The sequence below is a fragment of the Balaenoptera musculus genome, chromosome 9, assembly GCF_009873245.2.
Source record: "Balaenoptera musculus isolate JJ_BM4_2016_0621 chromosome 9, mBalMus1.pri.v3, whole genome shotgun sequence".
Lineage (NCBI taxonomy): Eukaryota > Metazoa > Chordata > Mammalia > Artiodactyla > Balaenopteridae > Balaenoptera > Balaenoptera musculus.
In genome coordinates, this window is record NC_045793.1 from 75930086 (window position 1) to 75951150 (window position 21065).

Consider the following 21065-nt stretch of genomic DNA (forward strand, 5'->3'; position numbering starts at 1 on the left):
ATTTTGTTTTGGGTTTGGTTGGGTGTGTCACTAAAAGCATAGCATCTAACAAATAGCTGTTTTATGTGTTGTCAACAGACTTGTGAGAGACAAAAGGCTTTTTTCCTTCCACAAAAAGATGGAATTTTGGAGCAAGGCAAAGATGCAGTCTACAAACTACTAAATGTGGGGAAAGTTTACAGCTTGCTCAGTAAAATGATGAACAAAAAGAGGAGGGGGGCTCTTGAAATACTCAGACTCTTTGAAACTCAGCTTGGAAAATTATACAATTATTTGTAAGACAAATGGGAAAGGAAGGTCAGCAACTGAGAGATGAGGAGGTAAGGTCATTCCATTCGTTCCTCCACTTGGTACAGGTGACACTTATGACCCAACGAGTGCCATCATGTTTGGTTATACACAAACAATGGAACAGAAGAGGTATCCTGTGACATTTTGTTGTTTAAACATTCAATAAGTTGAATATTCAACGTCCACACTTAAAATTTCAGCGCTGTTGGGAAAGGTGAATTAAAAGAGAAAGTCTCCAAGTCACAATAGCATGAACATTTGAATTGCTGTGTTTCGCAGCTCTGCCCTTGACTCAACCTTTATCTAAACAGGAGGAAACCATTTCCGGTTCCGTTATAAAACAGTAATGTAGAAAAGCACGCCAGGGGCTTCCCTGGTGGCGCAGTGGTTAAGAATCCGCCTGCCAATGCAGGGGACACGGGGTTCGATCCCTGGTCTGGGAAGATCCTACATGCCGCGGGGCAACTAAGCCCGTGCGCCACAACTACTGAGCCTGTGCTCTAGAGCCCGCAAGCCGCAACTACTGAGCCTGCCTGCTGCAACTACTGAAGCCCGCACACCTAGAGCCCATGCTCCACAACCAGAAAAGCCACCGCAATGAGAAGCCCGTGCATCACAACGAAGAGTGACCCCCACTCGTCGCAACTAGAGAAAAGCCTGCGTGCAGCAACGAAGACCCAACACAGCCAAAAATAAATAAGTGACTTAATTAATTAAATTTAAAAAAAAAGAAAGCACATCAGCACCTTCAGAGTGCTACAAAGGTGTTTCCCCTGCACTGATGGAGCAGGCCCTCTTCAGGGTGGGTCACGAGCCCTTCTGCCAGCAGCACTGATTGAGGACACACTGGACGTGTGGCACTGCCCGGCAGAGCCTTGCCTTGGAGGAGTTTCGACTGCATATCCTTCCTTTCATTATTTTCTCCAAGATTTTCTTCTCTAACTCTCAGGGATTGACTCAGCCAAAGCCCTGCACGGTGGTTTTAGCGGACTTTCCAGTGAGTCACAGGCGATGGGCTGGCAGCACGGAAGAAGGCAGCCAAGGGGAAAGGTTGCTTTTCCAGTCCATTTTGCACCTCTCCCCAAGAACGCAGGGGGCTCTTTGCAGTCTCCTTTCCTTACCTGGGACAGTACTCTGTGATGAAGAAAACTGTAATGCCCACAGCAAGAGAAGAAAAACTATCACTGTGGATGCTAACGTGCTTGTCTTAGGGGTGTGGCAGCTGGAAAGGGTTAAAGGCAGGCTGATGTGTTAAAGTCGGAGAATGATGGTGATTAGCTGCTACGCCACCTGCCCCAGACCCTTGTTCAAACCATACTCACTTTCCTCTGTTTCCGTCACAGTTCCTCTATGCTGGAGCCAGTTCTCCTTAAGACTGAATTGGTGGAAAAGGGCTTTATTCTGCAAGAAGGGAGAACAAGAACAATGAATGAATGTATTGCTGCCCTTTGGAAAACTAGAGCTGTTTGCAACATGTTCCAAAAGGGCACGCCAATTTTTTTTTTTTTAATATGAAATCCACCCATCTAATCTTAGAGGAATAAACTGGGAGTTGCCTCAATTAATGCATGTGGAGGTGGAGAGTCTGAGCAACATGATAGACCTTGGCCAAGGGAAAAAGCCCCCAAAATGATTCTCTGCAACATGCCGGAGAATATGGGCATGATTTTTAACCCTGGCTACTACAAACATCCATAGCTTCTTCTCCTGAGAAAGACATGGTTTCCCCATCCCAACAGCAACCTTGCTTTTGGATAAAGCCACGTCGAGATAGTTTCATACTTCTGCTGTAGTGCAATGACTTGCTTAAGAGAAATAGGTACATGATTCATTATGATTATCCATCACCTGATATATCAGCTCCTACAAAAATTGTGCCTGACATCTCATTTAGCATTTCCCCCCCTCAAGTTGAAGAGGAAACACATTCATTCTGGCTACTATCTCTCTTTCTGTTGGATTGAAGGGTTCCAACCTTTTTCTTACAAGACTTCCTTACTCTTGCAGGCAAGAGTCTTGCATAGATGGTTTTCTATCTTTATATCAATGACTAAAAATCAAATTTACATCACTCTGGGGACATTGGGGAAACTCTGAGACTCCAAAACGCACCACAAAAATTCAGAATGTCATAAAGTCAAGGGCACCTGGCTGAAACTGAATCTGCACAAGCACAGGGAAAGCTAAGCGAGGTAGGAGCGGGGAGGCAAGGTGCAGCCCCTGGCTCCCCACCTGGCCCTCCTCTGCTAGAGGCAGCGTTCATTAATTATGAAGAAATACCAAGTGGGCCAAGGCCAGGCCTCCAAACCAGATCACCCCGTTTCAGACAGAAGGGGCTGCCTTACCTTTCTCTGTGGTGAATATTCATCTACAGTGCTGAAAGGAAAAGGACAAGACATCAGTCTTTGTCTCAAACCCAGAATAATGTAGTGATTGTCACAGAGACTCCTTTTCAGGCAGTGGGCAGAGGTTTTTGCTTTTCAAAAAGATAAAACACACAGTATTCATTAGTTTACTATGCATAACACACTTGACATTGGGCTCTGGATTTCCAGTGAACCAGGAAGAAAAGAAGCTATTTATTCAAGAAGCATTGAGGAAATAACTGGATTTATTTCCACAGAAACTCTAAGTTTTCTCATATTTGGCTAGATTTTAGGTGAAATTATTGTTCTTTAGATAGCTAAATAAGTCAGCCAAGGCAGATCTTTTCCAGGATGTTTCTATGTGTGGTGGAACTGGGGGATCTTCTGCAGGTCCCCAGCTCAAATCTTATTCCAGGATCTAGACATATTTCATCACCTTGTACCAAAGAGGCAAGAATCATGTCTCAGACAATTTTCTTACTTAAATCTTTTATTTCCCAGTTTTATGTAAGTTTTTAAATGGAATGTATTAAATTCCATTAATTTATTTAATGCATTTAAATGTGTACTAAACCAGAATTAAATTTTCCCAACTGTAAGAAGGCCTGCCTTATAGCATAGATCAACTTCCATGTAGGGGATTATTCTGATGTAAAGGTTTCTTTCTTTTTCTTTTTTGCTTCATTTGTTTGTTCATATTTTCATACTAGTCTTAGGCTATCGAAATTTATTACAGTGTAGACTGTGATAAAAGAAGACCACCAAAATTCACAACATTCATTTCTAACACCCTGCAACTCATTTCTGTATTCCTAAATGTGTGATTTTCCTGATTGGGACTAAGGTTTATACATAATTTGTTTGCACCCTAAAATTCTTTATATAGCCTTTACTAAATAGGATATCCCTTTACTAAAATTAAGTCAGGATCTCCCTTTACTACATAGGATCTCTCTTTACTAAAATTAAGTCAGGCTTTAAATCTCAAATCAATAATCTGAAAGGCCTGAATTAACATTTCCTATGAGAAGTGCATTTGTGACTGCTGAAATCTTAACAGAAGTTTTTCACAACTTGACAACAGATGTGTTTTACGTTTAAAAAGCAGAAACTACATTGTAAATCAGAGAACAATTTTTCCCTTCAGATTAACTTTGCAGCTATATCTGAAAACTGAATAATGACTTGATGTTTTCATTTACCAAAATTAATAAGAGTTAGTGGTAAATCAGAGTAAAGTCAGGTATTAGCAATATGAAAGACTAATGATAGATAACTTAGTGATACACCTTGGATATGACAAAAGTCACTGAATAAATGCTTTCCTTTAATTTTTCTGAATTGATAAAGAAACTTCAGGGAATCCATAAAATTGAACTTTAAAAATGCACCATGACTTGCTGGGGCCTATTTATAAAACTTTTTTCCTATTCATTAGAGATAGCTATGAGTTCCCCCAAATGACAAGTTAAACATTTACACTTTTAAAACTAAATAATAATTTATTAGATAATTGTTCTTATGTACCCAGACTGTCATGGCTCAGTTTGTTTCTATCATACCAAACAGGGTTAAAAAAAAATAGCCAATAAGCTTGATTTAGTGTTCATTCATCTTGAGATATAAAAACAAATATTTACTACTAGAAAACCTAAGGAATCAAGATAAATCTCAGATTCAAAATGTTCAAAATGATATATATGAGACACCCCCAATTCTATCACATGCTGTGCTGCTTTCTTTTACTAACTGTGATGAGGAAAATTACTTACTGACGACGGTGCATTCCAAGTATCTTTTGAAATTCTTTCAGTTCTTTTTCAAGTATTGGGTATTCATATACATCATCCAGTACATTTCTGTATATGGTCTGGGGGAAAAAGAAAATTTCAGCTTAATTGGTTTGATGCCTATTTTGTAAGGATTAAGATTCACAGAGTGGTTAACCTGCTCAGGGAAATAAGTGGAATCCAGAACGCTGGGGGTTAAACCAGGTACCAATGAGATCCTGAGTGGGATTCCACCTCCTAGCCCCTCGCTCACCTGGTGTGGCTCTGTGGAAGCTTTTACAGGCTATAGGTAGGGAAAGGTGGAAACTTAAGAGATCTCCGGCTGGCTACTCAAAATTTCCATGCCTGTTCTATATTTTTAGAAATAATATCCACATAACCATTTGAGAGTGAAAAAATCCATTGAACTAAACTACCCAGTTGTTTTGAAAATAACATTAGTTTAGTCAGAGACTTGATTTAAACCAGTTTTTAACTGGATGTCTACGTGATATCTGAATTTTGAAATCAAAGTGATTTCTTTCACGAAAGGCAAAATCAGTTTAGATACTTGCCTATTCTGAAATAGAACTCTTCCCTGCTCAAATTCCACTGTACCCCTTCTCTGTGTTAACTTGCACAGCTAATACGGTTTTGGTGGCCAAAAGAATCCAACTGTTTACAAACTATCTCCAGAGAATCATCGGTATTGAAGAGATATTGCAGCCTACTAATGATTAGACACATTTATCAGCTTATCCAATTTCAAATGTAAATCTAGGTTAGTATCTATTTTATAAGTTATTATTGCTTTAATGTCTCAAACTATACCAGGTCCTGAAAAGGTTTCATAATGTATACATTGTCACTATAGGTTTTAAATGATAAATGTTTTATCCCATTATTGTAGATATGGGAATTGTTAGTTTAAAGTTATAATACATCTCAACATATTAAACAGTATCAAGCTTTAAAGTAAGTTTTATTTTATGTTCCTTAATTATTTCATTTGCAGTCAAAATTCCCATGACTTATATAAAATAAATAACCTTAAATGAGTGACTATAAAACTTGCCTTCTTCTATGTAAGGAATATCAGGCTTCAGAGGTCAAAACAAATTAATACTTTGAATCATAACTTCAATATTACAAACAAGTTAAATGACTGTAACCTACGAATGAGATTTTTGAAATCAGTCATTTGGCATAAAAGAATTACTCAGTAACTGGATGTTTTACATTACCTTTAAAAACATTTTTGAATGTTCATCTTCATGTAGCCAGTCTTTGTACAGAGCAATCCACTGGGAAACAAGATGCAAGACCTTCCGTTTCCGACAAGGAACATCTGAGTTTTCTTCTTTGCCTTGATACTTCTTAGCAGAATAGGTGCAAATGGTTAAGAAAATTACGTTGTTGCAAGTGAAAAATATGAAGAGATCCGTTTATTCTTGCTTTCACAAAATATGCTAAAGCACATTTTCCAAAAAAATCTACAAGTACCTGAATATGCAGGAAGAAAAGAATATGTGTAGGGAGAGTAAAAGGTGTGCACTGAAGAGGGTAAGCCCAGGAAAACGATTTACATAACATGGTGGCAGGCCGTGAGGATAAGGACTGGACCATAGAACTGACAGCTGCTGACATAGCTCCACAGGCAGCATGGGTTAATGCCACCTCCAAGACACCCTAGGTGGCCCACTAATCACAAGAGATTAATGGGCTCCAAGAGATCTGGCCTCACTACATAGGTGGACACTGTTTCCATAAAAGTTAGATCAGAACTAGGCCAGATATACTTTGATCATCAGAAATTCACGTTCTAAAGTAGCGCCAAATGAGCACGGATTTCTGGAGTATAATTTGTGATATGATTCAAAAGCTCACCCTAGGAATTTATGTGAAAAAAAAAATGGATAAATGTGCAAATGTAAGTAAAAAAGGGCTGCTAATTTTCATTTTCACTGGAATAAAAAAAATATTGAATAGGAATAACCTAAATGCTTCAACCACTGAGGACAGTTAAATAAATTACTGCATATCCATTTAACGGGCTTTCCTATAGCCATAAAACTGATGGTCCAGCACTATATTTACTGACACAAGACATTCACAGTATACTGTTAAGTAGGAAAGCAAGTAAGAAAAGTATACGTTAGGATCATCCATTTCTATTAACTATGCTTATTTATATATTCATTACCTGGAAAGATATATACTGATAGTTAACAGTGGCTTCTTAAGGTAATGAGATTTCAGAGAACATGAATTATTTTTATTGTACTTATAAGCATTTCCCAATTTGTATACAATGACTATGTGTTAACTATGCTGTTAAAATTATATAAAAATAACAACCTCAAAGGCAACATGCTTAAAGCCTTAGGAATGAGACAGAAGCTTGGCGCTTTCCAAAACAACCTAGCATTTTTGCCCCCCAAATTATCATTCTGAGTATCTTGGACACACTGAAAAGTTAACTAGAAATAGAAAATGCTATGATACCAAACACAGGTAGGTTTTGGGGTTACTGGACAGGATTCTATATTCTTTAATGCTGATATATAATTGCAAAATAGGAATCAATTCTGTATCAGGCTTTGTAACTATTTTAAAACATAATTCAGTCACTGTTTCCCCAACCTGCAAAAGGACATCAAGGACTGAATGGATAAAAAAGATGTGGTACGTATATATACAATGGAATACTACTATATATATATAAAAAACTGAATCACTTTGCTGTACAGCAGAAATTAACACAACACTGTAAATCAAATATACTTCAATAAAAAAATAAAATAGAGGAGAAAAGTAATAGCTAACCCTGAACATTTCAGAATGGCTATATCTGGAGAAAAAATACTTATAATCCTTGTTATGTCACCATGAAATTAAAGCAACTAACTCAGGAAAAAAAAAAAAAAGTACATCAAGGACATCTGATTTCTTTGATTTCTGCCTGTGAAACAAACTCAAGCAAACACAAAAAGAATCTACTGACGTATCATTTCTTCTAGTTTTTCTCTTGAAAGGCATAATATAAAGATTTATCTTACATTATTTCCACTTATGCAAATGTTCTTTTCCTCTTTTCCTGTAACTATCATGGCTTGACTAATGATAAAGAAAAAACTCTTCCTTAAACGTTGTGAGGCAAGACACTCGTTCGGAAATTCTGAGTGCCTTTCCTTGGCGTGGCTTTCCAGCCTTTGATCTGTTGCATCTCTTCTAGTTAGTGTATGCAATCCTAAAGCCTCCTTAACTGGTCATCAACCTTCAAATCACATCCATCATCCTAAGACAGCGTGCCCTGACAAAGCTCTGAAACGATGACAGTTGATTACGGGGGTAAGACCTCCCAAGTGGGGAATCCTTGTCTCCCCCGGGATACTTGCCCAGAAACACACTATCACATATGTATGTTTTCCCATCACATGGTCTGGCACTAACTGACTGATTGTCTTCTAAGTTCAGTTATTGCCAATCCACTCAACCTCTTGACTCTGGTGTTTACCCAGCAGGCCAAATTCATCTCCAGATTCTGAAGTCTTGAGATGTAGGTTTGAAGAAAACATAATATCGACAGCACAATTTACCCACGACGTAGAATGTGAAAACAGCAGCTCTGCATTCATTTCCAGTTCCCCCTGCCTAGTCTGTCTCATTTCATCTTTCACCTTGGCTATCAAGACATGAATATTTAACATAGCCACACTCTACCGAGGGGTTGAGTAAATGAAGAAAGGCAGTTAATTCCTAATGTGAGACATCTGTCTGAGAGGAAGCCGACACAGCATCCTGAAGTTAATGAAGGATATTGCCTCAACAGCGCCTGGCACAAGTCGTCAGTTGTCATGAAGACCGTGTACGTGAGAAGGAAGTCATCAAGCAGGGTCTCTGCAAAGAAAGGAAAACAAACACAAGGTGAGCAAATCGGTGATAAGAGGGGCAGCCGCTTAGCCAGGCCCTGGAACAGTGTGCACAGAAGAAATGTGACAAATGGTGGTGGCAGTGGGAGGGCTGAGGTTAGGAGAATTTTAGCCACAGAATACGTTATTTAGCAAAGTTATTTTTTAAAACTCTTTATATAGAACGCCTCAAGCAATGAGATTTTTTTTTTTTATTACAAGGCTCTCTAAACATACAATTTTGTCACCATTTTTTCCTTCCCTAAAACATCACCTATATTTTTGGGTATAGATGTTACGGAAAACCAATGCATAAAAAAAAAGTGCTTTGAAAAATAAATTTTGTAAGATTTCTGAAGTATGTACTCCAGACCTACAGGGAATGACGCTTATATGTTCTAATAAATAAAGGCTTTCTAAATCCATTTACCTAAGTCTAGGACAAGAACAATGGATAATAAAACCCAGAGTACACACGTCAGGTTCCAAGGCCATTCACCTGTATCTCTCGAAAGCATCTGTAAGAAGCTGGGAAAGTGGTGAGTGACTTTCTTATTGTTGTGAAGAGAGGCAGAACTAAGTCCAGTTAAAAATGGAAAGAGAGAGCAGGTAAAATGGATCATGACATACTCCCTCCTAATTCCTTTTCTACCTCTTCAACCAACAAAAACAGGTTCCACTGTTATTGCCTCTTTGCCTGAGTGTTCTTCGAAAAGTCCAGCTTACACATAATATGGAACTGCTAAACAGGCGAAGTGACCTCCAATAAAATTTCAAAAATGATAGAAAAGATTTACACTCAGAATGCAAAGTAGACCTTTTGCCATAGTAGCCTTTATCCAATCTCCTTACCTTGAAATTCATTTTAATACATTCTTTAAGTCTCATATCATTTACATTCTGGATATCAAATTTTTAGCTATTTGAAATAGTAGAAAATTGTAAGAATAGTGAGCTTGTACACTAAATAGCATTGATGCTCTCTTACACTACAAATGTGGAAATAGAAAGAACTGTCCAATACAGAATGCTATAGCTCTATGCTGAAGATTAGAAAAATTCCAGAATTTTAGAAATAACCAGCAATGTTTCTTTAAAAGTTATCAATGTAAAACAAAAGGCCGTGTTGAAGAACACAAAATTCTGATAAAAAGAGGTTGTGAATGACACCTACAGTCCTATATCAACTGCAGGGGTTAATTTATTTCCATGGTTTGTTTATGCTGCAAAATATCAAGATAGTCCTGATCCATACATGTAAGTGGCTGCAAATGGTAAAGGTTGACCAAAAAAGCTTGCTTTCTAGTTGCAAGAGGCCCTTAATTAAAGTGAACCAGAGGTGTTAATGAAGAGTATTAGGTAATTTTTTTCAAAGGTATTTATTTTTTTTATAATAGATAAGTAACAGTATTCCTCACTAAAAAAATTAATTTGACAAATGGCACCTAAAATGTAAATTAAGCCTAAACTTATAATGTTGTATCACACCGTAGTATGTGAACAGTCACTGGTCTAACCCACTATTACTCTGTGGAAAAGCAAGTTCTCAAACAGATGTGCCTGGGCCTTGCTGGGCATATATTAAGCCCAGTATAGGAAAACTGGGAAGGTGGCTGGTTGCACAACTGAATGTGAGTGGATATGCATAGCAGAGCTAGGAGCTCTCTACTGGAGTCCCTGTTCACAAAAGTTTCCAATCTATGCACAAAAAGGCAGAAGAAGCTTTATTGTAAAATCTACCCCCAAACTAGTTAACCTGGCAGCACAAGTTAATCACTGGCATCCTAGTGAAAAATTGGAATGTGTATGTGAAATTTTGTGTCTCTTTCATTACAGTGTTTTATTTTTCATTTAATTTTTTTTTGGCCACACCTCCAGGCTTGTGGGATCTTAATTCCCTGGCCAGGGATCGAACCCATGCCCCCTGCAGTGGAAATGCAGAGTCCTAACCACTGGACCACCAGGAATTCCCTCATTACGGTGTTTTAAATAGTTGAAATTAAGATCCAACAATGGCATAATGTCTGAACCCCTAGGATATTTTGGAATCCAACTTGAAAACTATCACTCTGGGATGCTACTACACAGTTATGTTCACAAATTATAACATATCTTTGTACTAAACATGGTTGATGAGAATCCTTAGCTTCTCTGGTCTGACTGGAAATTAAGTCTTTTTTTGCATTCAATGTTAGATACAGGCAGCAAGGACCATAGAGCAGCCTAGAACCTAGAATCGACTTCAGGCTTTCCAATGGGCCCTTACAGATTGGAACCCACAATATACAGAAACCACTGGGTGACAGCACTGAGAACCTCAGACAATTCAGCATGTAAAACTCTTGGTGTGACACTCAGGTTCAGACTCTTTGGGATGTTCTTACACGTAGCTAATTTAGTGAGGTGGGAAGTATTCTCTAATCAAGATTTCCTCCATGAATAGCTCAGATTAAAAAGAGCACCATTAACTTTGATAAAAGCATTCATTTCATTCTGGAAGAGCCTTAGATAATGAACTGAGTGGCTGTGAGAGTTTGGCTGGATGGTGGCAAAACCATTTGGCATTCAATTCAATTAATCAGCTCACATAAGATAATATTTTGTTGAGGGCTTTGACCCAGAAATGCTTATTTCCCCTAAGCTACTACCATATTTAATATTCAACAGCATTTATCTAATTATCTCTCTGCCATAGAAATATTAATTAAAATAAAAACAATGATGCTACATAAAAACATCTCCAGTTGAAAACCTAATGAATAGAATAGCTAAAAATCCAATGAATAGAACAGAGTCCCAATACTCCTAACTCAAATCTTTCTCTAACTACCATATTGTTCTGAAATTTTTCTGTACACAAAGAGCTTTCCTTTATTCCTTTTCAACATTGGTAATTTTTTTTTTTGCCGCATATGAAAGTAATTGAGTGATATAATCAAAACAACACACTTCAAATAAAAGTGCATTTTATAATATCCATGCTTCAAAAAAGGCTGTCCCACTGGTGTTTAGAGATATTTTTAGAACCACAATGGCTATATAAACGATCCCCTGAAGACTATTAACCAACAATGGCCATTTAGAAAGACGAGCAAATCCACTGGCATCCACATTAAAACACTATAATTATCTATTATATTATATACTGCTTAATTAATAGTAATTTAAGACTAGGTAGAAAAGCACCTTTGTGTATAAAAACATCTTTCATTTAAACACATTCATAATTGCCATACAGACTAACACTCTGAATAAAAAGATGCATTCATTTTGATTTCTAGGTTAATGAATACCTAGGTATTAGTGTACAAAAAACTTTTCTTTGAAATTCTATTCTTTAAATCAATCACTAAATCTAATCCCAAATTCTTGGCTTATTACTGACAAAAATACTCAGCCATCCTTTTGGGAATACCCCTCTTCTTCCCCCAAATAACAAAACATTTTGTAGTCGCTTTTTAAAATACAGGCATTACTCTTTGCAGTATAAAAGTAACATGCTAATAACTATCAAAACTGGAGGGCAAATACTATTACAGTTTTAAGAACAATGTAACCTGAAATAAAATATATCAAAATGCTGTCAAAATCTAAAGACTTGATAGAAATGGCTCTAAAATTCAGGTCTATAATTAGCCATAATGTTAATTAATACAGAACTTTCCCCTATCATTTGCTACTGTTTTAACTTTAAGACATAAGAAAAGAATGATCTATTTTTATTTGATTTTACTTGAATGTATTCTTCTTATATGCATAAATCTAAAAATTTTCTCACTATCACTTTAAGTGTATCAAGCACTAAAAATTTCCATTTTATTTCTGCAAAATACAAGTGTTTCTAGAATATCCCAGAGTTGTGTCAAGGTGGAACGGTAATTGGTTTGGTACGGACTCTTTTTATAGGTTTCTGTTATATAAATTTAATCAAATTAAAGAAAATGGTCTAAATGTTTCCAAAAGGTCTAAGCTTAATGCCTTTTTTGGGGGGGGGGGTAAGAAAAGAAAAAAACAAAAACATAAGAACGAACCCTGAAGTCTAGAAATCATAATGCGTATAGGGTGACTTAGAAACAATTAGAGAAATCTACCTCAGTTATTTTTCAACACTCGCCAGCAAAATGCACTGCCATAATGAAACCACTCACCCGTTAAAGTGAATTACCAAGAAAGCAAATGAAAAGAGTTTTGACAGACAACTGCCCATAGAAGCCATTTAATCTAAGTAAGGTAATGTGAATATTCAGCATTTCTGTACTAACTCATATCCCCTAAAGTACTGTTAGTAGTTTTGCTTCACCCACATTTCTACTTGAGATGCAATGAAATTTAAGGTGCTCTAAAACATGCTCTACTTAACCTCTATTCCAAGGAGCCAAGAAAAGCTTTGTACATGAAAGCGCCCATTTCTGGCCCTGGAATGTTACAACTTACCATTATTTTTTGAGAAGCAGTGTCAAAATGTCCATGTAATTTGATTAAGCACAACAAAAACAACTTAATGTTCATGTATGAATCATAGGTTAAAGTGCTATGCCACCAATACAAGCTCTGCTTCTTGCTCAGTGTATTTTACATTTCAAAAAGCAGTATTCATGACCTCAAATGCAGCTGTTTACCACAGCTTTTAAATTCACTCAACTCCTGCAGACTTTTACAATTTCACCAGAGTCTTGCTTAGCCATTCTAAAACTGTCAAATCTTGATCTAGTTTTATTTTTAGATATTGGTTGCACAAGAAAGGCTTATTCATTTAATGCTGTTTCTACATCAAACCTGGAAAGTCATCCCTTTAATGACAGGAACTTATGATACGGACTGCGTGGCACTCTTCCAATAATGAAATCCGTTTTCATTTTAACTTGTAAAAAAAAAATATGGTTTTGGAATCCCACCACATTTCTTTAGGAAAGAGTGATTTGAATACAGCAGGGTTTATGTTCTTGGCTACGTGTAATTGCACATGCTGCCTTTTAAAAATGGCACTAGAAGCACCATGGAGTATTAACAGCAGCACTTTTATCTTCTCCACACAGAGAAAGGGTCACGTTTGCAGGTCACTCTGTTGTTACAGAGTGGACGGGCCCCATGAGCTCCTGCTGTCCCAGCCCCAATCAGCTGCTCTCAGTGTCCAGGCGCAACTCCTGTATCTGCCAAGTCTGCTGGGAAGCTCAGAACACAGTGTAAAGCATGCAAAGGGAGTCAGAGAGCTGGATTCCTACCTGGGTAGCCTTGAGCAGAGTACCTAATCTCTCTGGGCCTTAGTTAAATCATCCACCGTGAAGTGGATGTCACATCCACACCTAGCAGAGTTGTAGCTGAGTTAAATAGAATAGGACAGCTAATGCATCTGGCAAAGAATCTGGCATATATCAAGCACGCAATAAATACTACCTGTTCTTTATTTTCCTAAAATAAAATTATTTATGTCTGTCCGGTCCCAGTTCTCCAAGTGCTACCAGGCAACCAACCAAAACTGTGTATCGAGGAATGACTACACATAAGGCATTTGCTGAGGCACTGGGGGTTGATACAGGGAAGCACAACGCTGGTCCATGGCTTCAGGCTCATAATGAGAAAGGGAGCTGAGATGTGCATCCCCATGGGATGAAGCAAGTAAGGTAACACGGCAACTGAGCAACACCAAACATAGATGGTACAGGGGATGAAGGAGAGACTCCATATGCCAGGGAAGGTTTCACCAAACAGGTGGCGTGTGAGATGACCTCCGACCTTCTGAGCAGAATTGGTGGAGAAAGAGGTGAAGGATGTGAGCAAAGGAGTGGGTATGGGTGTGTGTCTGTGGCTGAGTCACAAACCTGTGGCCTTTGAGCCTTGTTTTGCCCTTAAAGATGTTTTCTGTTAGATGACAATATTTAAAAATCAGAGATCTGGAAACACCACGTCCATACATCAGATGGCAACCGTGGTTTAGATCTGAGTTGCGCTCTTTACGCAGGGTGCCCTCCCCAGTTTAGCACAGTTCTGCTCTGGTTGACTTCATTCGTTCACATGAACTGTCTGGGAACACGCGAGCATGTAAGTCTTAGTCTATGGTACAGTTGTGAAACAGTAATGGAAGAGGTCACATGGTGTAACTGAAAGTAGAAAAGTAGGTTGGAGCCAATTCCTGGAGTGTTTTGGAGCTCTAGACTAAGGAGCCTGGGGCTCGTTCTATAGGAAAAAGGAAGTGAATGAAGACTTTCAAGGTGAGAAGTGACAAGAGATGCAGATTACACTTGCTGCATCCCGGAAGTCCAACGGGATACAGGAAGAATAAGGGGAGGGAGGATGAGTTTACTTTTAAATGCATTGAGCTTGGGTTGCCTAGGTTACTTTAAATGGAACTATTGAGCAAAATTATCCAAGATCAGAGTTTGCTAAAGAAGGCTGGATGAAGATGGGAGCAACTGTATAAAGAGAGTGCTTGGGAACAACATGAATTCTCAGTGACAATCCTAGGAAGATGTAAGCAGGAGGTTGAGGGTTGAGCTAGGGTGGATGTTCACATTTGGGCAATGGTGGGAGAAAGATGAGTTTAAAAAGAGAAGAAATTGGAGAATTGGGAGACATAAATGTGATAGAAGCCAACAAGAAAGAAGGACTGGAAAAGAGAGCAGATCATAAGAGTCAAAAGTTGCTGGAAGGAGGTCCATGAGACAGAGCATTCAAAGGTCACTGGATGTGGTGTGTGAAGGTCCCTGGTGTGCTGGCTTTAGAGAGGTGCCCCTTAAGTGGTAGAGGCATACTCTAGATAGACTGGAGAGAACTAAGGATATTCTTGACACTCAGCTCTCATGCCATCTAGCACGCTGTTTCTCCCCAAAGACTCTTCTTGTGGTTGTGTAGCTCATTGATCAGTAACAGCAGGGGCTCTCACAAATGAGCCAGGAAGACGAATTTCTTCATGATCAATGCAAGTATCATTTTACTTAACAGTATAGATGAGAACATGGGAATTGTCATGGGTATGAAGCTTTCAATACCAATCTGCCAGCATCTACCAATAAAAATTAATATCCGGTTCGAAGATTCGCTCAGTTTAACATAATCGACCTGAGTTGCTGTACCTTGTATGATTAACATCACATATGCATTCTTAAGCTACAAACTGTGCTCCTAAGTGCCTGTCAATTAAATATTCTAAAATGTCATGAAACAAAGAAAAATTAATTTAAACATTAAATCTTAAATCACCCAATCCAAAAATGGGCAGAAGATCTAAATAGACATTTCTCCAAAGAAGATATACAGATTGCCAACAAACACATGAAAGGATGCTCAACATCACTAATCATTAGAGAAATACAAATCAAAACTACAATGAGGTATCACCTCACACCAGTCAGAATGGCCATCATCAAAAAATCTACAAACAATAAATGCTGGAGAGGGTGTGGAGAAAAGGGAACCCTCTTGCACTGTTGGTGGGAATGTAAACTGATACAGCCACTATGGAGAACAGTACGGAGGGTCCTTAAGAAACTAAAAATAGAATGACCATATGACCCAGCAATCCCACTCCTGGGCATATACCCCGAGAAAACCATAATTCAAAAAGAGTCATGTACCAAAATGTTCATTGCAGCTCTATTTACAATAGCCAGGACATGGAAGCAACCTAAGTGTCCATCAACAGATGAATGGATAAAGAAGATGTGGCACATATATACAATGGAATATTACTCAGCCATAAAAAGAAATGAAACTGAGTTATTTGTAGTGAGGTGGATGGACCTAGAGTCTGTCATACAGAGTGAAGTAAGTCAGAAAGAGAAAAACAAATACCGTATGCTAACACACATATATGGAATCTAAAAAAAAAAAAAAAAAAAAATTGGTTCTGATGAACCTAGGGGCAGGACAGGAATAAAGACACAGACATAGAGAATGGACTTGAGGACACGGGGAGGGGGAAGGGTAAGCTGTGACGAAGTGAGAGAGTAGCATTGACATATATACATTACAGAATGTAAAATAGATAGTGGGAAGCAGCTGCATCACACAGGGAGATCAGCTCGGTGCTTTTGTGACCACCTAGAGTGGGAGAGGGAGGGTGTGAGGGAGACGCAAGAGGGAGGGAATATGGGGTATATGTACACATACAGCTGATTCACTTTGTTACACAGCAGAAATTAATGCAACATTGTAAAGCAATTATACTCCAATAAAGATGTTTAACAAAAAAATCTTAAATCAGAAGTCTCAGGCATGGTTATTCCAAGCAATAACTCTAATTCTTGACTCAACTTAAAACAAGGTATGATATTTTTATCTCCTGAGCACTAAGAAGAATCTCTATTGTCAGCTTTCTTTCAAAACTTGAAATATATCACCATTCTGAGTGTTAACTTTTTTTCCCTTGGTCATTGTGAACCATTAGTGCTGAATTTCAGACAAGTAAAATTTTATTTATTTACTAATTTACTTTTGTTTCTGGTTAAAAGAAATTTTATGGACACTAGAGAGAAGTTATTTTAAATAAAGTTTAGCAATGGATAGTCAATTGCCTATTTTAAACCTAAAAATTAAAAATCTATTCTGCAAACTTACTCATTTAAAGGAAACACAACTAAGGCTCTTTCTAAGCAATGTGGCACAAGATCTTATACAAACTGAACACTTCCAGTATAAGAAAATTTACTTTAATGTATTGCCTGTGTTTGAAAACATTTCTAGGAAAAGTATTTCAACCAGTGACTGACAGCAGACATGCCTCTGTGTCTGGTTTCCAGAACAGTCATTAGAATTCTTTCTTTCCAGTATCACATGGCTGCTATCTTTCTCACACAGGTGAAAGGGAGACTTGTGGTTTAGGGTCACAAAGAAAGGTTTGGTCAAAATAGATGACCAAACACCTATTACTTAGGGCTGAGCACAGGGCTATCTGCTCTGGTGAAGACAAAGTTTAAGATAAAGTCTCAGCTTTTGCAAGGATTTGGAATTTGACTGGTGAGATCGTTAAAGGACCACAACGGGCAGTCTACAAGCTCCAGCTTGATGAAATCCCATCCATGTGAATGTCTGAGCGAACCTCCATACCCCACCCCTGCCCACCACTGCCACCCAGCACACATGTTTTAGCCCCAGAGAGCCTCAAACCATGCTTTGAACCACACCTATTCCTTACCGTGCCCCAGGAAGCCAGCGGTGGCTTCAGTAGGTGATGGGGAAATGTCGGCTGGTGGGAGGGAAGACAGTAGCTAGTCTGTATGAAAATAACCATACCAGCCATCCTTTATGGACCACATATTGTGGGCTGTACCACAAGCGTCACCCACATGATCTGTGTTCCTCATAACCACCTTAGAAGGTAGGTCTTATCTTTAGCGAGATGATGACACTGAGACTGAGATAAGTACAGAGAATAACCACCGAGTTAATGTCGGAAGGGGCCTAGGTCCCAAGGCGTGCTGAGCCACAGCAGTGGCTCTCACTGCACAATGTTCTCCTGAGGGTGTGGATACAAACCGTCCATGTCAGGAGTGAGGGGAAAGGAAGTACAGGAAAGTCATGGAATCCTGGGTTTGGACAGGGAAAAGCATCACAGATACAGGAGCTCGGTCTTTTTATTGGCCTTGAATTGCCAAAGATGGCCCTATGACGTCTTTTTCCACCTATGCGCATGCTACAGTTCCTTTATTCCTACTGAAATTTTGTTATTTTGTTTTTATTTTCTAGCAAACACCTGGTAATAGCAAATAGCTATAAGAGATCAGCCAATTTACTTCTCTAAAGATGGAAATGACAATCACATGGAAGGATTAAGACAGTCCACAGATTCATAATGTTTTTAAGATATTTTAACGACCAATTATACATATTTATATTTTTAAAAATTGAAATGTGAAGGCAGAAAGGGAAACAATTATTTAAAAAGGTCAAACCATAACACTCTTCCTTTTCTTCTACATAAACTTCTCCGTATTAGACATTATAGATACTGAAAACCATTAGTCACATTACATTTTGTTCACTCTTTCCCAAATCAAATGAAGTGACTTGCATGTCAAAGTCTTGGCTATCCCTCACCTCAGTTATCACCTGTCAGCCCAACATCTGGATCAACAGACCATTAAACACGTATCAACTGTCACTGGCCAAGATATTTTTGCCTTTTGGCTAAAGGCACTCATACATATCCCTTGTCTCAAATGGTTCTAAGAAGTCAGTTTTGTTTTAAATTAAATATACTACTTACAAGCCTACAAACATCCTTAAGCCTTTCTGTTAGCATGATTCACGGTGATTTGACTCACACAGGTATGTAATGGGTACATATGAGTTCTGAAATATCACCAAGAGTACAATAATATAATTATATAAAATTGTATACTATAACCTACTCTTAAAAGAATAAATTTAATTTGTGATATTGTTAAAAAAACTTCTTCAAAGCCATATGACATGAACTATTTCTTGGTATATGTTAAATTTATTTTATGAAAAATATTTCTAACAACTGGAAGGGAGAATTTTGGAGTGAAAAATGCATAATTCTCTAGCATGAATTCAGGGGCTCAAATCACACAAGAAAGGTACTTACCGGTAAGTAAACCTTGAGAATTAAGAATACATGAGATTACCTAATGTATAGCACAGGGAACTATATTAAATATCCTGTGATAAACCATAATGGAAAAGAATATTAAAAAAGAATGTAGATATAACTGAGTCACTGTGCTGTGCAGCAGAGATTGGCATAACATTGTAAATCAACTATACATCAATTAAAAAAAAAAAGAATACATGAGATTAGTGTCAATAGTCACTTGTTGAGAGGCTTTTAAAAAGTGATTATACAGCACTTTAAATTACAATGTGTTTATATTACTTTGAAGGGACAGAAATATATAATTATGGCCTCGGGTCTAAAGTATCAAAACAAATGAACATAAGCTTCCATTCATAAAATTTCATGCCATTTTCCTCTTCTTTAGGAACCAAACTTTGACTTTTCTTGGGCATACTGCTCCCCAGATAGCTTAAAACCAAACCAAACGAGACATTTCCCAGTCTCACTTGTAGCTAGATGTGGCCACAACTAAGTTTTGGTCCATGAGAGAAAAGCAGAAGCCAGGTGTGATGAACAGGTATGTTCTTAACTAGCTCCATCCTGCTACCTGGACCGTGGTGCTATATTCACTTTGGTTCGTGGGATGCAGGTCAGACTCTAGGGACACTGGAGCGAAGAGCTGGAAGGAACCTCACTCCCGGCTGATTTCAGAGGGGACTTACCAGCTCTGGACTGCATTTCTTTATTTTTATTTTCACATGAGACAGAAGTATACGTATACCTGTTCGAGATTTTCTGTTATATGCAGCCATGCCTAATCACAAATAATACATACACAGAATATTTTCAGGAACTCAAACACATGATCAGTAATGTGGTCTTGTGCTCAAGTTTCTCAGCTATCATAAGCAGGAAAAGTACATTTAAGGAGAGAGGAGTGTTGTGAATCTATCCTGATCTCATTACTGTGGATTTGTAGAATGTGCTGATGCAGACACATTTGCCTTTTATGTTTTTGATTATTTTTTAAAAGAACAAACAACCTCCCCAGAAGACTGTCAAACAGTGTAAACTGTCATAATAATTCTGAGAGATGCACTCACAATATGCCAATCAGCACTGGCAGAACCTGAACTTACTAAAATCTTTCTACAAAAGTCATCAGTGGTAAAATGAAAATGACTTTGCAATGCCTTCAAATTCAGATCAAACTGAACTAAGACACAAGAAGTCAGGGCTTCCCTGGTGGCGCAGTGGTTAAGAATCCGCCTGCCAATGCAGGGGACACGGGTTCAAGCCCTGGCCCGGGAAGATCCCACATGCCGCGGAGCAGCTAAGCCCGTGCGCCACAACTACTGAGCCTGCGCTCTAGAGCCCGCGAGCCACAACTGCTGAGCCCACGTGCCACAACTACTGAAGCCTGCGTGCCTAGAGCCCGTGCTCCGCAACAAGAGAAGCCACCGCAATGAGAAGCCCACGCACCGCAAGGAAGAGTAGCCCCCGCTTGCCGCAACTAGAGAAAGCCCGAGCGCAGCAACAACGATCCAACGCAGCCAAAAATAAATAAATACATAAATAAATAAAAAAGAAAGATTCTTTAAAAAAAAAAAAAAGAAGTCACATTTCGTATGTTCAATTCTTGGGAAAAGATCCAAAATTAGGATGAAAATATCTTCACCCTGTTCTTCTTTCTTTTCTTAACAAAATCATGACACTGGATTTACAATATCTATAAGCCTGCTACACAAAAACAAACTATGTGATATCAAGCAAGACAGGAAGAAAATTTGGGGGGAAAACCTAACTTGCTCTATGTACTATGTAAATCTTTCTTCATAACAAGTCTATTTAAGGCACATTCAAAGGGATGTAGCAAGACGGAAAACACCAGATGCTTTAATATTAGAACTTCTATCATGAGCCCTGATATATACAGCCACTCACCTAAAACCCTGTTCATTTTTAGACTGAGAATTTAAGTAGAAATATCCAACCAGGCATGAGATGGGCAATTTTAACTGATGCTTTTCATCTTCACACTAAGTGAAGCTCATTTACAGGATTAAAAGATTTAAAAATTAGAAGTCTGACCAAGTATCCTGAATGCTGAAAAGAAGGATAAGTCTGAAGCAGAAAAGGATACAGGATGGCTCTGAAAGTAATTTTCTGTCACTATTTAGATTACAGCAAGATATTCTGGGGATTACAACAT

General features: G+C 38.3%; 1 protein-coding gene across 6 annotated transcripts in view; it reads right to left on the minus strand.

Moving 5' to 3' along the window:
• The window catches only part of RAPGEF5 (Rap guanine nucleotide exchange factor 5), a 219143-nt gene that overhangs the window by 39698 nt on the left and 158380 nt on the right, over positions 1-21065 (minus strand). For all 6 annotated transcript variants that reach the window (XR_005021218.1, XM_036863410.1, XM_036863409.1 and 3 more), the window contains 5 exons: positions 8248-8326; positions 5671-5815; positions 4430-4527; positions 2637-2667; positions 1614-1692 (listed from right to left, as the gene is read on the minus strand). Coding sequence is in view for 5 of the 6 variants with exons in the window: in XM_036863410.1 (XP_036719305.1) it covers positions 1614-1692; positions 2637-2667; positions 4430-4527; positions 5671-5815; positions 8248-8326 (432 nt within the window). In the remaining variant the exon portion in view is untranslated. The remainder of the gene's footprint in view (positions 1-1613; positions 1693-2636; positions 2668-4429; positions 4528-5670; positions 5816-8247; positions 8327-21065) is intronic.